Source organism: Lithobates pipiens, unplaced genomic scaffold (genome assembly GCF_037356315.1).
Source record: "Lithobates pipiens isolate NorthernLeopardFrog02 unplaced genomic scaffold, aLitPip1_a1.2 Scaffold_19, whole genome shotgun sequence".
In the NCBI taxonomy this organism is placed as follows: Eukaryota; Metazoa; Chordata; class Amphibia; order Anura; family Ranidae; genus Lithobates; species Lithobates pipiens.
In genome coordinates this window covers 22541247-22561071 of record NW_027507764.1, presented here as the reverse complement: position 1 = coordinate 22561071, position 19825 = coordinate 22541247, and the positions used below count along the sequence as shown (strand labels likewise).

The 19825-nt window shown below is 45.5% G+C and overlaps 1 protein-coding gene across 1 annotated transcript in view; it reads right to left on the bottom strand.

The window, feature by feature from the left end:
- Nucleotides 1-19825, bottom strand: part of ARID3C (AT-rich interaction domain 3C) — a 301212-nt gene that overhangs the window by 272340 nt on the left and 9047 nt on the right. The window contains exon 2 of the mRNA XM_077490555.1: nt 3133-3816. Within this exon, the coding sequence (XP_077346681.1) occupies nt 3133-3816 (684 nt within the window). The remainder of the gene's footprint in view (nt 1-3132; nt 3817-19825) is intronic.

The following is a 19825-nucleotide window of genomic DNA, read 5'->3' as shown; positions in this document are numbered from 1 at the left end:
CCAATGTTGTTTTTTTATTTACACAACCCCTGACAAATAGACACAGTGCAACAAATGATCACCCCAGACGTGAAGACAATGGGGAACTTCCAGACAATCAACGTCAGGGCATGTGAGGGCACCATGGCATCCCTAAGTCACCTTCGAGGGTCAGTCCACATAGAAAGAATGTTATCTCAGTGTTCAATGGATGGTGGAGGATTAAACTAACTGACACTTTCTTTAATCTCCTAGGCAGACCTAGGTACCCTGAGAGCCATTGCGGAGTGACAGCGACGCTGAAGGGGAAAGTTGCAGTCATTTGTGATCTGGGCCCTGAGCTGTCGTGGTGTAGACAAGTTCTTTCTGCCCCGCTCCATCCACAGAAGACAGTCTTTAAGGGATAACAGCTGTGTTTTTTATGCTCTGATTGTCCCACAGCTATCACACAGTACCTGGGCCAATCAAATCACCCTGTACCAGGGTGATTTACCAATTGTAAAAGTCTCAGTGAAAGGTATAGGAGTGGGTATTGCACCTTTGCATGCCCAGAAGTTCAAGCACCAGTCAGGGTATGAGATACGCTGGTATTAAAAATACAGATTTCAGTGATGAATATTCATATATATATATATATATATATAGCATTTTGTTTTCCTAAACCAACATAGAGTATTGCTTTTTATTTTAGTTTTTTTTAGCTGGGCACATGCACATTTTATTGTTTAGTGAGTGAGCAAACTCAGACTGCACCTTATGCATAGAACCTCAGTATACAGCCAATTATATGGGAACACGGATCTCTACTGCGCATGCTAATTCATATAATGATAATATCATATACGCCAATACACATTTCAATTGTATCCTTTCAGGTTGACCCTGATCTTTTTTTTTATTTTTTTTTAATTATTAAGTAATTCAGAGATTTAATGATTCAGAGTCCCAGTCCGTGCAGGTAATTGAGTTCTCCCTTATCTGCCTCTGACAATAATTCACCACGGCCTGGTATTATACATGTTTATATTCACCATAATGTCTAATCCTGGACTGTATGTATTGTAACGAGCTGAACATTCCTCTCGCCCATCAGCGCCCTTTGTACCCTATGATATTCCTAATACATGGCTTATAATCAAGCTGACAATAATGAAGCTTCTTCCTGCTGTGCGAGTAAAGCAAACCTTTCCTGAGAGAACCATGGAAGCCATCCACTCCTATATCAGAAAATACCACTTAAGCAGGTCATACATGGTGCAAATTCGAACGATTCCTCCATCAACACAGACAGTCCTGACAAGGGAATCCTTCCTGCTGTGAAATTGTCTGTTCCCAATGGTGGGGGAGGGGGGGGGGGGAGGGGGAAGTTATCCCCACCGGGAGAAGACTGTGATCATCACTAGCGGCTATAGCACATGCTAGCAATAATTGCAAGAAAATCTGGCAGGCTGGTTGATCAATCGATCAACTTGGTGCATTCAGTTTGCCCACTGACGGTGCGAATCCCAGCCGGTTCCTGCCTGCCAAACATAGATCGAAATTCAGCTAATTCAGCAAGAACCGGCCAAGATTTGATCCATCTGTGGACAGGCTGATTGTACTCAAGTCAATCCATCCATCGACTTGGGTACAACTAGTCTGGCAGATTTTTTTACATTCGATCGCTGCCGGTTTTTTACATTTGATTGCTGTATTCATTGCGTTCTGCTATCCGGAAAGCAGCCCCTGCTTTTTTTACATTTTATTTATAGTGAGGGTGAACCCAAAATCAAGTAGACAGTTTAAATGGCTCTCAAACTGTACAGAGCAGTCATAGAAAATAGCCAAGTTGAGATGGAACTACAGGGTTTTGTTGGTTTTTAAAATCGGCATGTATACAAAGTGGGGAGGCTTGCCCTCACTTCCTGTCCTGGAGACACAACAGGGCAAGCTCAATCAAGCAGAAAAAGCTATGTTGCCATTCTTTTCTGGGACAGGTGTCCTCTTATGGAATTCCTCCTCACCTCCTCCTCTAGGGACTGCGAGAGAGAAATTTGAGGCAGAAAATAACTTTTTGAAAAAATTTTGTAGCTGGGCCCAACCATATGGTGGAGCACATATTGTATTCATGTATTGATACACTAAAGCTGTGTGCAGTACTACTTGTATCATCTTTGACACCTTTGGTGATGGAGATCTATTCCCTCTTCTGGCATTTTAAGGAAATATCTGACTTTGTATGGATACCTTATAAATTTGGGACTGTCTGTGAGTTTTTAGCTAGAGTCGGAAAAAAAATAATTGAGTTGTTCATTCTGCCTCCAACTATCTCCTGGAGATCAGGCCATTTCCAATGACAAAAACAGACAATCTTTGTAGTTTTGTAGGTAGTTATATGCAGCAATAAAGAGAATTGTCATAAAAAAAAAAGAAAAAAATAATATATATATATATATATATATATATATTGTCGGGAACACATTAGATCCAAGGAACTCACATACTTTCTGCAGAGACAACAGAAATGCCCCATCTCATGCCCCCTTCCAAGCCTTATAGAAACCAAAGTGTGAAGGTAGAAAATAAAAATCTCTACTGACAATAATTACTTAGGGTACAGCAATGGGGCCTCACACCACCCCAACAAGGGCAAATTTGAATTATGAAATAAATACTTAAAAAGAAACACAAGTACACTTTCAATTTACATGAATTAAAAAATGGAAAACCACTACCTTCACCTAACTCCCTACCCCACCACCACCTATTAGTAGATAATTAGAGGTGTCTGGATAGTCAAAGCCTGCCTTCAGAATCCTTCTAGTTTCCAATATGATATACGCCACACAGTTACAGCCCACCTCCAAAACCCTGAAAAGCAGAAGGTTTTCAAGGGCAGCCAATCACATTTAAGTAATGGTAGCCTTGTGAATGCTGATTGGCGAGGGTTCTGAACTGGACATATCTAGATGTCAACATCAGGGGATCCAATGTGGACATCTCTTGTTGGATTGTATCTTATAAACCTACATAAAGGTGGAGTAAGCAATCAATAGGGCCCATGTCAGGTTTGGTTTGCTGTATGTTTCTCCACTAAGGTGAATTCATCCTATATTAGTAACAAAGTTAAAGAAGAAGGCCCATAATAATACAATTTTAGATCTTGTGCCTTACCTGTTTAAACTGCTCCTCATATGTCCACTCATGATGGCCCGATTGTCCATTAGGAGATAAATTGTTTGACTGGGAACTAGTATTTGGTAACTGTGATTGGTTGACCCTTGACAGTCCCTTGCTAGGTGAGCCAGGTTGTATATTTGAGTTCATCTCCATATGTTCCTCCTCTTCTTCTCCTTCCTCATCATCCATATCATCATCGTCAAAGTCCGCCTCTTCTCCTTCACTTTTGTGCTTAGAGTCTTCATCCTCTGATTTCTGGATTGGGGTGTGAGGAAAGATCAGAGAAGTCCGGTTCTGGGATAAGATTGAGCTAGATGCTGTGGTAGTGGTCGATGTATTGGTGGAGTTCAAGATTGTGGGGGTGGTCACTGCTGCAGCGGCTGCTGCTCTTACAGCGGCTTGGTAATGGCGTATGGCCAACGCTTGTTGCTGGATACGTGACTCTACCAAACAACGCAGTTCTCTGTCTTTTTCCTGTCGTAGTTTTTCCTCCAAGGCCAAGCGAGCAGCCTGTTGTCGCTGTAAGTTCTCCATGACAGCTTCTAGCCTCATTCCGCCACCTGTAGAGACTGTCTGAGGGGGCTGGGTAGGACGGGAAATGGGAAAAGGGGAGCCATGATGGGAAGAAGTAGCAACAAGGAGAGATGGGAGAGAGGAAGCGGTAGAGAATGCTGCTTGCTGGAAGTAGGGGACACAAGTAATTAGAAAGAAAAAGAAGGTGGTCGGCAGAAGTGAGAGAAAGAGGAGTGCAGAAAAATAATGAAGAAAGGAGTAGGATGGAAGTAGAGACAAGAGGGGAGGAAGAAGAGGTGATAGAAGGGGTGGGTAGAAAAAGAATAGGGATGGAAAAAGAATAAAGGAATGAGGAGAGTAAACAAAAGAGCAGGTAAGGAGAAGAAATGAGACAGGAGGGTAGAAAGGGAGAAGAGAGGAGACAGGAGGTATGGGGAGGTGAGTAAATGAAATGGGAGGGGTGAAAAGAAGTGATGGGGAAAAGAGGAGACAGGAAAGGAAAGAAGACAGGTGGGAGGGAAGAAAATAAGGGAGGAAAGGAGAATAAGTGAAGAGGGGGTGGAAGGGGTGGGGAAGAGAGGAGAGAGAAGGGGAGAAAAGTTGAGGGAATAGGAAAATGTGTTTAGAGGGGACAGGAGGAGTGGAGACAGGAGAAAAGGAGAGAAAAGGAGAGGAGACAGAAGGGGTGTAGAGGAGAGGGGGGAGGAAAAGTGGGGAGGAGAGGGGGCAAGAAGAGGGTTAAAAGGAAACAGAATGGGTGGGGAAGAGTGTAGACAGCAAGGAGTGGGAAGAAGATAGGGGTGGGGTGGAGAGGAGAAAAAAGGAGCGGGGAAAGGAGAGGACAAGAGGGGTAGAAGTAATGGAAACAGGAGGAGTAGGGGAGGGAAAAGGGACCAAATTTGAGGGGAGGAGAACAGCCAAAACAGTGGGGAAGAAAGTGGACAGGAAGGGTGTGGAAGAGAGAAGACAAGAGGGATGAGGAGGACAGATGACCGGAGTGGTGGGAGAGGAACCAGAAGGGGTATATAGGAGAGGGCCAGGAGGGGAGGGGATGGGAGGAGACAGGAGGGGAGGAGAGGAGACCAAAGTAGTAGTGAGAAGAACGAGCAGGAGGGGAAGGGAGGAGACAGAAGGAGTGAGGAAAAGAACAGACAGGAAAAGAGGAGAGGAGACAGAAGGGGTAGCAAGAAGAGGGGGAGGAGAGGCGACAGAAGGTGTGAGAAGTAGAGGAGACAGAGGGGGGCAGGAGGGGAAGACAGGAGACAGTGGGGTGGGGAGGAGAAGGGACAAAAAGGGAGGAGAGAAGACAGAAGTGGTAGGGAGAAGAGGGGATGGGGGGAAGGAGACAGGAGGAGTGAGGGTATGGGAGAAGACATGAGGAGTGAAAAGTAGAGGAGACAGGAGGTGAGGAAAGGAGACCAAAGTGGTAGGGAGAAGAGGGAGCAGGGGGAAGGGAGGAGACAGGAGTGAGGAAAAAAACAGACAGGAGAAGAGGAGAGAAGACAGAAGTGGTAGCAAGAAAAGGAAAAAGAGGGGACAGGAGAGGGGCGGAGGAGAGGAGACAGAAGGAGTGAGAAGTAGAGGAGACAGAGGACAGGAGATAGCAGGATGGGGAGGAGAGGGGTGAAAAAGGGAGGAGAGGAGACAGAAGTGGTAGGGAGAAGAGGGGACAGGGAGAAGGGAGGAGACAGGAAGAGGGAGGGGTAGAACAGACGGGGGAGAGGAGACAGAAAAGGTAGCAAGAAGAAGGGAGAGGGGAGCAGAGGAGACAGAAGGGGTAGAGAGAAGAGGGGGCATCAGGGGAGGACAGGAGATAGGAGGGGTTGGGAAAAGAGGGGACAGGAGGGAAGGGAAGGGGGGCAGGATGAGTGAGGAGTAGAAAAAACAGGAAGAGAGGAGTCAGAATGGACAGCAAAAAGAGTGTAAACGAGAGGAGGAGTGAGGAAGAGAGGAGAAGGGGGGGGGGGGGAGAGGAGACAGAAGTGATAGGGAGAAGGGGGGACAAGAGGGGAGGAGACAAAAGTGGTAGGGCGAAGGGAAACATTAGGGGAGGGGAGGAGACAGGAGGAGTGGGAAGTAGTACAGACAGGAGGAGAGAAGTCAGAATGGGTAGCAAGAGGAGGAGAGTGGAGGGGAGGAGTGGGAAGACAGGAGGGGAGGAGAGGAGACAGAAGAGATAGAGAGGAGGGGGGAGAAGAGGGGACAGGAGGGGAGGAGAGGAGACAGAATAAATAGAGAGGCGGGGGGGTGGGGAGAGGGGAGAGGAGGGGAGGAGAGGAGACAGAAGAAATAGAGAGGCGGGGGGGGGGGGGAGAGGGGACAGGAGGGGAGGAGTGTAGACAGGAGGGGTATAGAGTAGAGGTGACAGGAGGGGTGGGGAGGAAAGGAGCCAGGAAGGGTGGGGAGGAGTGGAGAGGAGACAGGAGCAGTGGAGATGGGAGTAGGCAAGAGGGGTGAGGGGGGAGAGGAGACAGAAGAGGTAGGGAGAAGAGGGGACAGGGAAGAAGGGGAGGAAAGCAGATAGAAAGGGTGGGGGAGGAGAGGAGACAGGAGGAGTGGGAAATGACAGGAATAAAAAGAAATTAAAATTAAAATTAGAATTAAAAGAAAAGCATGCCAAATTCAGCATCAGACATAAGAAGGAAGAAACAGAAATATACCAAAAGCAAAGAAAGTCATATTTATAGAAGAAAATAAAAATGAAATCAGAACAAATAAAAAGGAAAAGTCAAGCATTAAAATGATTGAGCACACAGAAAAAATAAGGAAACAATTGATGATAACATGGAAGGAAAAAAAAGGAAGGAAAAGGCCGAGAAAAGCAGAAGTAAGGAAAGAGATATAGGAAGGAGTGCAGAGAGATGGACGGGGGGAAAGGGCGTGGGGTGGGGGGAGGGGAAAGGTGGACAAACAGAAAAATGAAGACTGTTATTTCAGCAATTATATGAACTGAACACAGACTATAATTCAGGTATATGACATTTCTTCCGATCAATAGGCAAACACAGGAAATCTGATCGCTGATTAGTGCATAGCGGGGACATCCGTGTATATACAGCGACATCCCTCTATATCTATTTCTCTATATACAGTATAAAACATTTTCAGCAAGCAGCCAACCAATCCCAATGCCACATACTGGACCATTCTCTTGTTTAGGTTACAACACACCTCCTGAAAATGCCGTTGTTCTGGCTGTCATGCGATCGATCCCCCTCTGCAATTCAATCCTGACCTGGGACCACCAGTGGTGGCAGGCAAAGTCAATACTCCAGCTCTGGCTGCTTCTCTGGGGTCCGAGGCTCAGGGAGTGTTGAAGACTGAGGATCAGCATGAGAACCATTTTTTATTGACCTTACTAGGCAGGAAAAACACTCGGGGGCCCATTCAGAGCTATGTATTGGGGTGCCACATGTTACTGCCATGCACAGGAAGGCATGGCGCTCTCTGAGGGGCATAGTGGTCCCAACTGCATAGAATGGCTCCTAAACATATAAATACAAAGGCAGGTGATTTTTTATTTATTTTTTCATTTTATTTTATAATCTCAGATTGCTCCTCGCTGTCTGTAATGATTTGTAATAAATGAGAATTATTCCAGATAATCTTTATTATAGATTTATAGAGTCTCGTCTGCGGAATGCGATAAGTCAATCGGGAAATTCATCTCCTAACCTTTTCTTGATTCAGGTTTGTAATGAGTTTTCTGGTTTGTTTTCCTTGTTGTACATTAATGTGATTTAATATTATGGACACCACTTGCCCTCCATTTCCCCAGAGCTATGATTTAAAGAGAACCTGTCATTAAAGGATCAGTCCACCCGAGCGTGACAGATATAAGTGGAGCTTGGAGGGAGAGTCGGCCTCTGGATTACCCAGCAGTAAGACGTCCCTGTTATCATTTCCAACTCTCCTCTTCTCCTGTTAGCTTCTGTGGGATATAAAATAAAGAAATATCCAGCAGGGATGGTGGGAACCCCTCATAATGGGCACAGCAGGTGTACAGACCTGGGAGCTCAGCACAGGGATGGTGGGAACCCCTCCTAATGGGCACAGCAGGTGTACAGAACCGGGAATTCAGCCCAAGCATGTTGGGAACCCCTCATAATGGGCACAGCAGGTGTACAGACAAGGGAACTCAGCACAGGGATGGTGGGAACCCCTCCTAATGGGCACAGCAGGTGTACAGAACCGGGAATTCAGCCCAGGCATGTTGGGAACCCCTCATAATGGGCACAGCAGGTGTACAGACAAGGGAACTCAGCACAGGGATGGTGGGAACCCCTCATAATGGGCACAGCAGGTGTACAGACCCGGGAACTCAGCACAGGGATGGTGGGAACCCTTTATAATGGGCACAGCAGGTGTACAGATCCGGGAACTCAGCACAGGGATGGTGGGAACCCCCATATAATGGGCACAGCAAGTGTACAGACCTGGGTACTCAGTGCAGAGATGGTGGGAACCCCTCATAATGGGTACAGCAGGTGTACAGACCTGGAAACACAGCACAGGAATGGTGGGAACCCCTCATAATGGGCACAGCAGGGGTATAGACCCAGGAACTCATCAAAGGGATGGTGGGAACCCCCATATAATGGGCACAGCAAGTGTACAGACCTGGGTACTAAGTGCAGGGATAATGGGAACCCTTCATAATGGGCACACAAGATGTACAGACCTAGGAAGTCAGCACAGGGATGGGGGAAACCCCTCATAATAGGTAGCGCAGGTGTACAGACCTGGGAACTCAGCATAGGGATGGTGGGAAGCTCCCATAATGTGCACAGCAGGTGTACAGACCTGGGAACTCAGCACAGGGATGGTGGGAACCTCCATATAATGGGCACAGCAGGTGTACAGACCCGGGAACTCAGCACAGGGATGGTGGGAACCCCCATATAATGGGCACAGCAGGTTTACAGACCTGGGAACTCAGCACAGGGATGGTGGGGACCCCTTATAATGGGCACAGCAGGTGTACAGACCCAGGAACTCATCAAAGGGATGGTGGGAACCCCCATATAACGGGCACAGCAAGTGTACAGACCTGGGTACTAAGTGCAGGGATTGGGGAACCCTTAATAATGGGCACAGCAGGTGTACAGACCCAGGAACTCATCAAAGGGATGGTGGGAACCCCCATATAATGGGCACAGCAAGTGTACAGACCTGGGTACTAAGTGCAGGGATTGTGGGAACCCTTAATAATGGGCACAGAATATTGTGGACCTGGGAGGTCAGCACAAGGATAATGGAAACCCCTCATAATGGGCACAGTAGGTGTACAGACCCGGGAACTAAGTGCAGGGATTGTGGGTGAGAACTTAGCACAGGAATTTCACCAACAGAGTCCTTTAGGAGATAGAAAGGATTAGCAGGGGGGCTCAGTATCTAGTATCTTTCATACGCTGAGATATCAGTTTAGGGTGGGGTGACCCATTAAGGTTCTCCACCTCTGGCCATAGATATAAAAGTATTAATTGCCCCTCAGCGGATAGATAGCAGTCTGGGGATTGGCACCTCTGCCCCACCAGTCCCTTCCCTCCTCCCGGAGCACCACACACACTCCCAGCTCCGCTCCGCCGCTCATTCATCACAATAAGGATCTGCTCATCGATTGGAAAATTAGGATGTAAAATGAAATGGCCCCGACAGATATAATTATTGCCGTGATTTATACGAAGGAAACGTCTCATTTTCCCAACAACATAATCAACAAATTGAATGATCTAATGAAGTCAAGGTGGAGCCGTTCTTTCCTCGTACCGACTATTGAACAGATCGCTGCGTTCTCGGGGGAATCTATAACGTGACGCACAGCACTTCCTGCACGGACCGCGCTAATGGTTTGTATTAATCCAATGACAAGACGTTAACATGGCGACTTCTTTTTAAGTTTTGAGCTCATCTGGTTTGGAAATTTCAGAGAAAGTCCTTTATTATTTACTCTGAATATGAGCTGAGCACACACATTAACATGATCAGTGTACAATCACCTTTATGACGGCCCATACATGCTGCAATCTAAACATTTTTTGATCAATTTACCAAACAAAAATAATTTAGTGGGAGGAGCTAACTAAGCAATTTATTCACATAGTATCCACTTGAGCATCCTCGGTGCTACAGTCATTGGTAGAAATAGATTTACAATTAATTTGTATCACTTGTGGTCAGTGGCGGCAGGGGGCAAACTGAAAAATTCTGAAAAAACCCCATCAATTGCACCCTCACTGTACCATCAATCACAGCCATTGTGACATCAATCGCAGCCACTGTGCCCATCAAACGCAGCCACTGTGCCCATCAATTGCCGCCACTGTGCCCCATAAAATGCAGCCACTGTGCCATCAAATGCAGCCACTGTGCCCCATAAAATGTAGCCACTGTACCCATCAATTGCAGCAACTGTGCCATCAAATGCAGCCACTGTGCCCCATAAAATGCAGCCACTGTGCCCATCAATTGCTGCCACTGTGCCCCATAAAATGCAGCCACGGGGCCCCATAAAATGCAGCCACTGTTCCCCATAAAATGCAGCCACTGTGCCATCAAATGCAGCCACTGTGCCCCATCAAATGTAGCCACTGTGCCCCATCAAATGTAGCCACTGTGCCCATCAATTGCAGCAACTGTGCCATCAAATGCAGCCACTGTGCCCCATAAAATGCAGCCACTGTGCCCCATAAAAAAAGCAGCCACTGTGCCCATCAATTGCTGCCACTGTGCCATCAAATGCAGCTACTGTGCCATATAAAATGCAGCCACTGTGCCCCATAAATTGCAGCCACTGTGCCCATCAAATGCCGCCACTGTGCCATCAAACGCAGCCACTGTGCTATCAAACTCAGCCACTGTGCCATCAAACGCAGCCACTGTGCCCATCAATTGCTCCCACTGTGCCCATCAATAGCCGCCACTGTGCCCCATCAAACGCAGCTACTGTGCCCATCAATTGCTCCCACTGTGCCCATCAATTGCCGCCACTGTGCCCCATCAAATGGAGCCACTGTGCCCATCAATTGCCGACACTGTGCCCCATCAAACGGAGCCACTGTGCCCATCAATTGCCGCCACTGTGCCCCATCAAACGCAGCCACTGTGCCCATCAAATGCAGCCACTGCACCATATCAAGTGCTGTGCTGTCAGTGTGCCCCCCGCCGGCCGGCTGTCTGCACCTGTTTCGGTGGGACAGCTCCTCAATGCTCCTCAATGTCTTCTCCCGTCCTCTGCTATGACTGGACGCCTGGCACAGCGCCTGTCATTTCAGCCAATCAGGTGACAGGTAACAGATCCGAGCACCTGATTGGCGGAGAGGCGATTTAGTGTTAGGAAAGTGGATATTCATTTGCTTTTCTAACACAGCTGAGTGACCTGCGAGCGCCCAGCATGGCTCTAATCAGGTGCTTCAAAAACAACCCCCACCTCTGTAATTCAGGCGCCCTGCGCCCAAAAGGGGGCCAGGCGCCTGAATAGGGGGTGGCAGTGGCGCCCATAGATAGAGTCATGCAATGCATGACTCTATGTATTGGTGCTAGAGTGGGTGGCGGGAGAGATGGGGCAGCGCCCGTGCGCCCTTATGGATGCACCGCCGCTGCTTGTGGTCAGTTTTGGATTAAATAGGGTTAGAGCTTCACGATTTGATGATATTTCATGGGACAATTTATTTTGGGCACAATATCAGATCCAGGATAGATGAAAGGCACCTAACTTCCATTTAAAGCTGAATTCTAGACACTTTTTGCTTAATAGCCACAAAGGATATAACTCCACTTTGTATTCCAAAGCCAGATAGTACCTTGTAAACGTATAGCAGTGACATCATCACTATGCTGTACATAGCCTGTGCAGAGAGCAGAGGTGTGGGTGTGGCACTGCAGGCTCCACCCACTGCAGGCAACCTGTAGAGAACTACAGGAGGGGGGGCGGAGACGAGACCAATCACCCTGCACAAGGAGAGAGAGCAGAGCTGTGGGAGGGACCAAACAGGCTCCGCCCAATACATACTGCCTGCAGAAAACTACAGGAGGGGGCGGAGACGAGACCAGTCACCCTGCACAAGGAGAGAGAGCAGTGTGTATACACAGTATCTCACAAAAGTAAGTACACCCCTCAGATTTTTGTAAATATTTTCATCTTTTCATGTGACAACACTGAAGAAATGACACTTGTCTACAATGTAAAGTAGTGAGTGTACAGCTTGTATAACAGTGTCAATTTGCTGTCCCCTCAAAATAACTCAACACACAGCCATTAATGTCTAAACCGCTGGCAACAAAAAATTGGGCAATGTCTAAATTGGGCCCAATTAGCCATTTTCCCTCCCTGATGTCATGTGACTCCTTAGTGTTACAAGGTCTCAGGTGTGAATGGGGAGCAGGTGTGTTAAATTTGGTGTTATCGCTCTCACTCTCTCATACTGGTCACTGGAAGTTCAACATGTCACCTCATGGCAAAGAACTCTCTGAGGATCTGAAAAAAATAATTGTAGCTCTACATAAAGATGGCCTAGGTCAGTGATGGTGAACCTTGGCACTCCAGATGTTTTGAAACTACATTTCCCATGATGCTAAACTACACTGCAGAATGCATGAGCATCATGGGAAATGTAGTTCCAAAACACCTGGGGTGCCAAGGTTCGCCATCACTGTCCTAGGCTATAAGAAGATTGCCAAGACCCTGAAACTGAGCAGCAGCACGGTGGCCAAGACCATACAGTGGTATAACAGGACAGGTTCCACTTAGAACAGACCTCTCCATGGTCCACCAAAGAAGTTGAGGTCACGTGATCAGCATCATATCCAGAGGTTGTTTTTGGGAAATAGATGTATGAGTGCTGCCAGCATTGCTGCAGAGGTTGTAGGGGTGGGGGGTCAGCCTGTCAGTGCTCAGACCATACGCCGCACACTGCATCAAATTGGTCTGCATGGCTGTCATCCCAGAAGGAAGCCTCTTCTAAAGATGATGCACAAGAAAGTCTGCAAACAGTTTGCTGAAGACAAGCAGACTAAGGATATGGATTACTGGAACCATGTCCTGTGGTCTGATGAGACCAAGATAAACTTATTTGGTGTCAGATGGTGACAAGCGTGTGTGGGGGGGCAACCAGGTGAGGAGGACAAAGACAAGTGTGTCTTGCCTACAGTCAAGCATGGTGGTGGGAGTGTCATGGTCTGGGGCTGCACGAGTGCTGCCGGCACTGGGGGGCTACAGATCATTGAGGGAACCATGAATGTCAATATGTTCTGTGACATACTGAAGCAGAGCATGATCCCCTCCCTTCAGAGACTGGGCCGCAGGGCAGTATTCCAACATGATAACCACCCCAAACCTCCAGGATGACCACTGCCTTGCTAAAGAAGCTGAGGGTAAAGGTGATGGACTGACCAAGCATGTCTCCAGACCTAAACCCTATTAATCATCTGTGGGACATCCTCAAACGGAAGGTGGAGGAGCGCAAGGTCTCCAACATCCACCAGCTCTGTGATGTCATCATGGAGGAGGGGAAGAGGACTCCGGTGGTAACCTGTGAAGCTCTGGTGATCTCCATGCCCAAGAGGGTTAGGGCAGTGCTGGAAAATAATGGTGACCACACAAAATATTGACACTTTGGGCCCAATTTGGACATTTTCACTTAGGGGGTGTACTCACTTTTGTTGCCAGCAGTTTAGACATTAATGGCTGTGTGTTGAGTTATTTTGAGGGGACAGCAAATTTACACTGTTATACAAGCTGTACACTCACTACTTTACATTGTAGACAAGTGTCATTTCCTCAGTGTTGTCACATGAAAAGATAGAAGAAAATATTTACAGAAATGTGAGGGGTGTACTTACTTTTGTATATCTATATCTATCTATCTGTCTATATATATATTTATACACATATATACATATATATATATATATAGATAGATAGATAGATAGATAGATAGACATATATATATATATATATATATATATATATATATATATATATATATATATATATATATATATTATTTAATAGCTAATATTTATACTATTTAACCCCTTTTTTCTTCAACTTTTTGCTTCTGATCTCCTCTGGCCTTTTTCATTCACTTCCCGCCCACACTCAGGACAGTTCAGCTCACATCATCATCTAATCTTCACAGATCCACTGAAATCAGATAAAATCCAGATTTGACACATAGTGACCATTGCAGCCATTCCACTATCAGCAGATTTAATGGCTGCCATTTGTTCTTTAATAGTGCCAACAAACGCTGTAGCGCTGTAGCTGTATGTGTGGTCCCAGTGTTATTTAAAGAGGACCTGTCCGAAACTTCACAAGTACATTCCTGACCTATCACAATAGATTGTAAGCTCTTCTGAGCAGGGCCCTCTTAATCCTCTTGCATTTTATTGTATTGTAACTGTATAGTCTCCCTTTTTATATTGTAAAACGCCACGTAAACTGTTTAATAATAATAATAATAATAATAATAATAATATGCAGCAGCAGGATCAATTTTCAAAAAAAGCTCCACCCTTTATCATGACAAATTCATCCTCTGTGACTTTGCCTAGGGTGAGATGATGTCACCAGGAGGAAGCGTTTCCTAAATCTCCCCCCGATGATCAGACTGTACATTGTAACTTTGTAGCAAGTCACTAGGTGAGAGGCTGCAGGGAAGGCAAAAAAATAAAAATAAACATTAGACAACACTCTCCCAATTCAATCTTCTCTGGCTGGATCAATAACCAGAGAGCAGTTCACATCAGATCCCCAAAGAGCGTTTTTTAAAGGGGAGGGGGGAACTCCCTTCCCAATCACCCTGTAGTCCCCGCCTCGCCCATCCTTCTTTGTTTAAAATAATAGAGATTGCAAGGCTAATTAAGGTGCATATGTGGCCAAAAAAAAGACCCAGTGAATCGATCGAATGCATGTCAGACCCCATCTGTAGCCAGCTTTAGCCCAGTAGTCCATTTCAATTATCAGCCAATCAGAATCTACAACACGCCGGCCTGACTCCAGAGGAGTGCATTTCAGCTGATTCGGGGAGGAGAGGTCTGCCTGAGAGCGACCGACAGAAAAATATTCCCCAACCCCACCGAAAACTCTGTAGGCACCTCAAATAGTAGATAGTCCTGCCTTGCAGCACCGGGGACCTGGACTACAGTGTCAGCGAGGACAACGTCCACATTCAGTGTACAGGTCATCCAATAATAGTGTGTGACTGAGGGGGGGCATTAGAGTATAAGCTCCTCTGGTACAGAGACTGGTATGACTGGCTCAGTGATCTCTGTACAGCACTGTGGTATATGTCAGAGCTATATAAATGTATAATAATAATAATAGTGTGACTGTGGGGGGGACATTAGAGTGTAAGCTCCCCTGGTACAGAGACTGATGTGACCGGCTCAGTGTTCTCTGTACAGCACTGCGGTATATGTCAGAGCTATATAAATGTATAATAACTGGGGGACTGTGGGGGGGGGGGGGACATTAGAGTGTAAGCTCCTCTGGTACAGAGACTGATGTGACCGGCTCAGTGATCTCTGTACAGCACTGCGGTATATGTCAGTGACAGGAACACAGCAAGCGGTCTATCTGAACATTTCCTTTTTTTTTCACCACAAACTCTTATAGCTCTTTCAAAGATCATATTCATTTGGAAAACTATCTATATATATACAGCGGGTATAGAAAAGAATCACCCCTCTTTTAAATAATCACATGTTGTTGCTTTGCAGCCTGAAATGAAGACAGACACAGTTTTTGTTGTATCCAGCTGTACTTACTAGTACAACTTACAACATCCAAGTGAAAGATATAACACCAACATGTCAGAATAAAAATTCAAAAAATTCAAAAGCACACTCACTGAGTTGGAAAAAGGATCACCCCCCCCCCCCTTGTGTCACACCTTTTGCTGTAATTCCAGCCTTTAGTCTGTTGGGATTTGTCTCTACTAGCTTTGCACAGCTAGACTTTGCAATATTAGCCCGCTCTTCTTTGCTGAGCTGCTCAACTTCAGTTAAATTTGATGGTGACCGTTTGTCGACTGCAGTCTTCAAGTCATGCCACAGGTTTTCAATGGAGTTTAAGTCTGGGCTCTGACGAGGCCATGCAAGGACATTCACCTTTTTCTCCTCCAACCACCGTCTGCTCATTGTTGCTCTGTGCTTTGGGTCATTGTCATGTTGGAAGGTAAACCTTCTTCCCATTGACATTTTTATGGCAGAGGGCAGCAGATTTTCCCTCAAGAATTTGATGGTATTTTGCCCCATCCATTTTCCTTCTATCCTGACAAGTGCTCCAGTCCCTGCTGTAGAGAAACCTCTTCATAACAGGATGTTACCACCCCCCATAACATGATATTACCACCCCCATAACAGGATATTACCACCCCCATAACAGGATATCGCCACCCCCCATAACAGGATATTATCACCCCCCATAACAGGATATTACCACCCCCCATAACAGGATATTATCACCCCCATAACAGGATATTATCACCCCCCATAACAGGATATTATCACCCCCCATTACAGGATATTATCACTCCCATAACAGGATATTCCCACCCCCCATAACAGGATATTACCAACCCCCCCCATAACATATTACCACCCCCCATAACAGGATAATATCACCCCCATAACAGGATATTGCCATCCCCCATAACAGGATATTATCACCCCCCATAACAGGATATTACCCCCCCCCCATAACAGGATATTATCACCTCCATAACAGGATATTACCACCTCCATGCTTTACTGTAGGAATGGTGAGCTGTATTGGATTTCTGCCAGACATATCGTTTGGTGTTGAGGTCAAATAATTCAATTTTAGTCTCATCTGACCATGACACCCTTTTCCATGTGGCCTCAGAATCTTCGAGATGTGTTTACGGTGCTCAGATGAGACTAAAATTGAATTATTTGACCTCAACACCAAACAATATCTGGCAGAAATCCAATACACCTCACCATTCCTACAGTAAAGCATGGAGGTGGTAATATCCTGTTATGGGGGGTGATAATATCCTGTTATGGGGGGTGGTAATAACCTGTTATGGGGGTGATAATATCCTGTTATGGGGGGTGGTAATATCCTGTTATGGGGGTGGTAATATGCTGTTATGGGGGGTGATAATATCCTGTTATGGGGGGTGGTAATATCCTGTTATGGGGGTGGTAATATCCTGTTATGGGGGGTGATAATATCCTGTTATGGGGGGGTGGTAATATCCTGTTATGGGGGGTGGTAATATCCTGTTATGGGGGGTGGTAATATCCTGTTATGGGGGGTGATAATATCCTGTTATGGGGGGGTGGTAATATCCTGTTATGGGGGTGGTAATATCCTGTTATGGGGGGTGATAATATCCTGTTATGGGGGGGTGATAATATCCTGTTATGGGGGGGTGGTAATATCCTGTTATGGGGGATGATAATATCCTGTTATTAGGGGTGATAATATCCTGTTATGGGGGGGGGTAATATCCTGTTATGGGGGGTGGTAATATCCTGTTATGGGGGTGGTTATATCCTGTTATGGGGGTGGCAATATCCTGTTATGGGGGGTGATAATATCCTGTTATGGGGGGGTGATAATATCCTGTTATGGAGGAGATAATATCCTGTTATGGGGGTGATAATATCCTGTTATGGGGGTGATAATATCCTGTTATGTAGGTGATATCCTGTTATGGGGGTGGCAATATCATGTTATGAGGGTGATAATATCCTGTTATGGGGGGGTGATAATATCCTGTTATGGAGGAGATAATATCCTGTTATGGGGGTGATAATATCATGTTATGGGGGTAGCAATATCATGTTATGGGGGTGATAATATCCTGTTATGGGGGGTGATAATATCCTGTTATGGGGGGGTGATAATATCCTGTTATGGGGGGGGGGGGGGTTCTCTACAGCAGGGACTGGAGCACTTGTCGGGATAGAAGGAAAACAGATGGGGTAAAATACCATCAAATTCTTGAGACATGCAAGGAAAATAAAAAACATAATTTTAGCTTGCACATGACTAGATGATAAAATCAGCAGAGCTTCCCCTCATTTCAGATCTTCCCCTCAGATCTACAGCGACTGCACTTCCAAGTGGACCTGTAGTGCAAAGTGGATTTGCCTTCCATAAATAACCTCCAATGACCCAAAGCACAGAGCAACAATGAGCAGACGGTGGTTGGAGGAGAAAAAGGTGAATGTCCTTGCATGGCCTCGTCAGAGCCCAGACTTAAACCCCATTGAAAACCTGTGGCATGACTTGAAGACTGCAGTCCACAAACGGTCACCATCAAATTTAACTGAAGTTGAGCAGCTCAGTAAAGAAGGACGGGCTAATATTGTAAAGTCTAGATCTGTTATATCTTTCACTTGGATGTTATAAGGTGCCCTAGTAAATTCAGGATAAAATGAAAACAGTGTCAGTCTTTATTTCAGGCTGCAAAGCAAGAGAATGTGATTATTTTAAAGGGGATATTTCTTTTCTACATCCACTGTGTGTGTGTGTGTGTATGTGTGTGTGTGTATATATATATATATATATATATATATATATATATATATATATACATACATACATACATACATACATACACAGTGCCATTAAAAAGTATTCATACCCCTTGAAATTTTCCACATGTTGTCATGTTACAACCAAAAATGTAAATGTATTTTATTGGGATTTTATGTGATAGACCAACACAAAGTGGCACATAATTGTGAAGTGGAAGGAAAATGATAAATGTTTTTCAAATCTTTTTACAAATAAATATGTAAAAAGTGTGGGGGATACATTTGTATTCAGCCCCCTTTACTCTGATAACCCTAACTAAAATCTAGTGGAACCAATTGCCTTCGGAAGTCACCTAATTAGTAAATAGAGTCCTCCTGTGTGTAACATAATCTCAGTATAAATATAGCTGTTCTGTGAAGCCCTCAGAGGTTTGTTAGAGAACCTCAGTGAACAAACAGCATTGTGAAGGCCAAGGAACACACCAGACAGGTCAGGGATAAAGTTGTGGAGAAGTATAAAGCAGGGTTAGGTTATAAAAAAATCTCCCAAGCTTTGAACATCTCACGGAGCTCTGTTCAATCCATCATCCGAACATGGAAAGAGTACAGTGCCTTGCGAAAGTATTCAGCCCCCTTGAACTTTTCAACCTTTTGCCACATTTCAGGCTTCAAACATAAAGATATAAAATTTTAATTGTTTGTGAAGAATCACCAACAAGTGGGACACAATTGTGAAGTGGAACAAAATCTATTGGATATTTTAAACTTTTTTAGCAAATAAAAAACTGAAAAGTGGTGCGTGCAAAATCATTCGGCCCCTTTACTTTCAGTGCAGCAAACTCACTCCAGAAGTTCAGCGAGGATCTCTGAATGATCCAATGTTGTCCTAAATGACTGATGGTGATAAATAGAATCCACCTGTGTGTAATCAAGTCTCTGTATAAATGCACCTGCTCTGTGATAGTCTCAGGGTTCTGTTGAAAGCGCAGAGAGCATCATGAAGACCAAGGAACACACCAGGCAGGTCCACAATACTGTTGTGGAGAAGTTTAAAGCCGGATTTGGATACAAAAAGATTTCCCAAGCTTTAAACATCCCAAGGAGCACTGTGCAAGCGATCATTTTGAAATGGATGGAGTATCAGACCACTGCAAATCTACCAAGACCTGGCCGTCCCTCTAAACTTTCAGCTCAGACAAGGAGAAGACTGATCAGAGATGCAGCCAAGAGGCTCATGATCACTCTGGATGAACTGCACAGAACTACAGCTGAGGTGGGAGAGTCTGTCCATAGGACAACAATCAGTCGTACACTGCACAAATCTGGCCTTTATGGAAGAGTGGCAAAAAGAAAGCCATTTCTCAAAGATATCCATAAAAAGTCTCGTCTAAAGTTTGCCACAAGTCACCTGGGAGACACACCAAACATGTGGAAGAAGGTGCTCTGGTCACATGAAACCAAAATCCAACTTTTTGCCCACAATGCAAAACGATATGTTTGGCGTAAAAGCAACACAGCTCATCACCCTCAACACACCATCCCCACTGTCACACATGGTGGTGGCAGCATCATGGTTTGGGCCTGCTTTTCTTCAGCAGGGACAGGGAAGATGGTTAAAATTGAGGGGAAGATGGATGCAGCCAAATACAGGACCATT